Source organism: Lutra lutra, chromosome 1 (assembly GCF_902655055.1).
Source record: "Lutra lutra chromosome 1, mLutLut1.2, whole genome shotgun sequence".
Classification (NCBI taxonomy): domain Eukaryota; kingdom Metazoa; phylum Chordata; class Mammalia; order Carnivora; family Mustelidae; genus Lutra; species Lutra lutra.
The window spans coordinates 85129105-85133322 of NC_062278.1; the positions used below are offsets into that span (position 1 = coordinate 85129105).

Here is a 4218-nt window from a genome sequence, read left to right on the forward strand (position 1 = left end):
GAGTCAGGAATATCCCCTTGACTTATATTGGGTTCCCAGCTCCCATTACAAGTGGGTCTTTTTTTCAAAGGGAGTAGTCTAGTTTGATTTTTGTCTTGAGATAATTGTCCCTGAAAACCAGGATGTGATGTCAACCAAGTTAAACTTTTTTTATCCCAACTATACAGAACTAAGTTAAAAATGGATGCTTATACTTTGCTGTTAAGTAGGTCGGAAGACTCTGCAGAAGCAAAATTAACATTATATAGATCAGAGAAATAATTGCAAGCACCTAAGTTTACAAAGACTAAAGGCTGGAAAACTTTGATTAGGGGTGTTAAAGCACATGCTTTTTAGATAAAGGTGATGTAACCTGAGGATTCTAGATTAATTTTCTTCCCACCTCCAGGGTTGGCAGGCTGGTGTATGTTCGAGGTAAGTGCTAGGGGGACACACGGGATGGCTTTATGTTGTTTTTTTTTTTTTTTTTTTTTTTAAAGATTTTATTTATTTATGTGACAGAGATCACAAGCAGGCAGAGAGGCAGGCAGAGAGAGAGGAAAAAGCAGGCTCCCTTCGGAGCAGAGAGCCCGATGTGGGGCTCGATCCCAGGACCCTGGGATCATGACCTGAGCTAAAGGCAGAGGCTTTAACCCACTGAGCCACCCCAGCACTCCTGGCTTTATGTTTTTATTGAGGAGCCTCGTGCACCATTTTTCCAGTAATGTAAACCGTATTAATTTGTAAGGTGTGACAATTGGGACTTTTGGATACCTGACTCTTCTGTGTGTGCTATGCAAAGGAAGGGACAAAAATGAATAATATAAGCAAGAAAGCTGAGAATATTCAAACGAGCAAACAGTTTTAAGTTCTTTTAGCTGCTATAGAGGCACTTATGTGGAAACAGCTGACCTACTAATTAGAAAACATCCTTGCCTTCCATTAAATTAATTATCCTAAAGAATTCTGCTAGGCAACCCTTTGTCTAGTTCTAATTATTGTGTGCCTTTGAAAGCAATAAACTGCACTTTCAGAATAAAATTTTATAATGTAGACATATACACGGCTTTCTCAGACACTTCCTGTAATTAGAGTGGGGTAGTAATGACGGGTTATTCTTTGGTTTTTATTAAAAAGGCTTATCCACCTCTTCATAGGGAGATTATAATGAATTATTGAATAATGTATGTTTAGATCTGAGAACTCCTTGGAGATCATTACTGTTCAAATATGAGAGGTTTTTAAGGTTATCTTTTCAGATTACCATGGATCTTTTTTTTTTTTTTTTTACAGATTTTATTTATTTATTTGTTAGATTGAAAGAGAGAGACAGAGAACACACAAGCAGGGGGAATGGGAGGCAGAGGGAGAAGCAGGTTCCTCACTGAGCAGAGAGCCTGATGTGGGACTCGACCCCAGGACCCTGGAATCATGACCCAAGCCAAAGGCAGATGCTTAGCAGCTTAACCAACTGAGCCACCCAGGTGTCCCTTTATATATATATATTTTAAGAATGAACATCATATTATGACTAAATACAGTGGTAAAATTTTTCTGTCATAAACATTATGTTCAAATAAGGATAAGGTGAATCGCCATTCATGCACTTGCGTTGCCCTGTTTTTTTTCCCCACTTTGCCCTGCAGAGCTTTTTTCTAACCTTAGAACCCTGGTTAAGAAGTATAGTGAAAGAACGCACGCTGTATACCCCTTGGTCTGCACCTGCGAGCGGCTGTGTGAGAGCTAAGCTGACGTGAACGAGGAGCGGGTGCTGCTAAGGTGCACTCGGCTGGCTCTTGAGCAGCGTTTGGACTGGGCCATATGCGTCTGTCTTAGGAGCCTGTGCTTCAGAGGCCGGTGCCTGGGTTCAAAGCTTCCATCCAGCATGAGGATCTAACCATTCTGCAGCTGGGTGACCTTGGGCAAGTTACTTAAGGCTCTTTGTTTATCTGTAAATGGGGCTAACAGTAGTTCGTACCTCCAGGGGCTGTTGTGAGGAACAAATGAATTATTGCATGTAAAGTGCTTTTCCATGGTAAGGGCTTTGTTCACTTATCCATGCATCCACTCATTACTTATTCATTCCACTCCTGTTGATTGTACACTCACTGTGTGCGGGGCCCTGCTGCGGAGGCACCTTAGGGGTACAGCAGTCAGACAGATGAGGTCCCTGTCCTGTTGGAACCTAATTCTAGGGGGAAGAAACAGACTGTACATGAGTAAACCAGTTAACAAGGTCAGGCACTAATAAGTGCTAAAAAGACAGTAGATAGGGAAATAGTGACTGGGTTATGAGGAAAGAGGTCAGTATTAACTAGGGTGGGTAGGAGCTTCTGAGGAGGTGATGTTCAAGCTTAGGCCTGAGTGATAAGAGCTAAATTCCAGCTCTGATTAAAATGAGAGTTTTCCTTTGTGTTGGTGGCTGTCTCCATACTTTTCCTTTACAATCTCTTAACATCAGTATAAAATCCTTTGTAGCAGGATACTGCTCAGAGATCTTGAGCCCCTCTCCTGATACCACATGACTGTGTTCAGACAAGTCATTATCAACATCTTGGAGCTCATTTTCCCCAAACTTCATCTTGTCAGTACCCAGATCTGGCCACCCCTGGGTTTCTCTCCCTTGGCTCCAGCTGGTTGCTCACCCACCTTATTATGCCTGAGTTCCTGGAAGAGCCTGACTCTGTTATTCCCAACCGATAGAAAGTACAGGACTGGGTTAAGGCAGCTGCTCATGCTCACCAGAGGCCTCCATATCTTATAGGCCATGCTGGCCACCATTAAGAGCTGGCAGTCCTGTGAAGATAGAAAGCGGAGTGTGAGGTAGAAGGAACGTGTGATGTGGAAGGGGACAAAGCAGAGGGTGAAGAGGCCGCACACCAGCAAGATGGTCCGGATGGACTTGGCCCGGGCTGTATTGCCTGTCCTCCTGAGGGTCTCTCCTGGCTTGATCAGGCTCCTCACCATCAGCGAGTAGCACACCAAGATGACCAACGAAGGTAAGGCGAAGCCAGACAGTGTCAGAACCATGCCATAGGCAAAGAACTGATCAAAATTCTCTGGGCCGGTCATGTCGTAGCAGACCATCTGGCCATCGATGTAGTCTGTGTGGGAGAAGAAGAGGGTGGGCAGTAGCTGGAGGACCACCAGGGCCCAGGTGGTGGCCGTGCCCAGGAGGGCGTGCCGGCGGCTCCTGTAGGGCAGCGAGCGCAGCGGGTGGCACACGCCCAGGAAGCGGTGCGCAGAGATGCAGGTCAATAGCAGGATGCTGCCGTAAAGGTTGGTGTAGAACAGGAAGCGCACCAGCCTGCACAGCAGCTCCCCAAAGGGCCACCTGTCACCCAGGGAGTAGGTGATGATGAGGAAGGGCAGCGTCAGCACGTAAAGCAGGTCAGCTATCATCAGGTTCACCAGGTAGATGGTGGCACAGCTCCAAGGCTTGGTTTGGCGCCAGGAGAGCCACAAGACTGTGCCATTCAGGGGTAGCCCTAGTATGAGGATGACACTGTAGGTCAGGGACAGGTAGATTTGCTTATAGTCCTCCGAGAACTTGCAAACTTGCTGGTCCCTCGAGGCATTAGTATCCAGCGTCTCCATTTCCTGGGATGCTCCCTCCGGAAGCACAGCTGCTTCTGCTTGTGCTTTACCTGGAAGGAAACAAAATGGGCAGCATAGCGTCATGAACTTGGCTGCGTGTGTCTTAGGTTCTCCCTTGATCTGGCATTCAACTCTGTTCTCAGTCTGGTCAGAGTCCTTGTTTGACATAGGCCAGCTCCAGGAAGAAAAAAAAAATTAAACCCAAGGGCACAGGAGTCTTTTAAAGCAGGGCTTGTAGACTTACCAGCTCCAAAGGGCTGGCCTTCCACTATCCTGTATGCTTTCTGCTCTAGGCTGGGATGTGATTAGGAAGCTCAGGTACACATGCTGCAGGGAGGTGCTGTAATTTCAACAGGGCATACAACTGTGACTCCTCTGCCTAGAATCCTTTGCATAGAGTCAGGAAATCTCCAAGGGCATTTGGATTTGTATCTCTTTCGAGATTTCTTAACTGCATATTTGAATACTGAGGCTGATTTGCTTATTAACCACCTCAGCATCCCGAACATCCAAAACCAAATCTAAGCCATGAGGTCAGGTGCAGCTTCTTCCATACTCCCATCTCTGCTGAGGAAGCAGATCCAGTAGGCAGATCCAGATAGCGGAGGAAACTGTGTGTGGAGCCTGCACATTTCTGTCACA

The 4218-nt window shown here is 46.1% G+C and overlaps 1 protein-coding gene across 2 annotated transcripts; it reads right to left on the bottom strand.

Annotated features, from left to right (window-relative positions):
- Positions 1–1608: 1608 nt before the first annotated feature.
- Positions 1609–3947, bottom strand: LOC125099643 (P2Y purinoceptor 2-like). Of its 2 annotated transcripts, XM_047728906.1 has the most exons (3): positions 3821–3947; positions 2629–3626; positions 1609–2170 (listed from the first exon to the last, which is right to left on the bottom strand). In XM_047728906.1, the coding sequence occupies exons 2-3, from the start codon at positions 3574–3576 to the stop codon at positions 2165–2167; spliced, it is 954 nt and encodes a 317-aa protein (XP_047584862.1). In that variant the 5' UTR covers positions 3577–3626; positions 3821–3947; the 3' UTR covers positions 1609–2164. The 2 variants fall into 2 exon arrangements, with proteins under 2 accessions (XP_047584862.1, XP_047584854.1); XM_047728898.1 differs by lacking the exon at positions 1609–2170 and having other exon boundaries at positions 2226–3626.
- Positions 3948–4218: the final 271 nt, after the last annotated feature.

Bases quoted from the DNA above. Each gene is read 5' to 3' on its own strand.
- LOC125099643 (XM_047728898.1), bottom strand. From the start codon at position 3,576: ATGGAGACGCTGGATACTAATGCCTCGAGGGACCAGCAAGTTTGCAAG.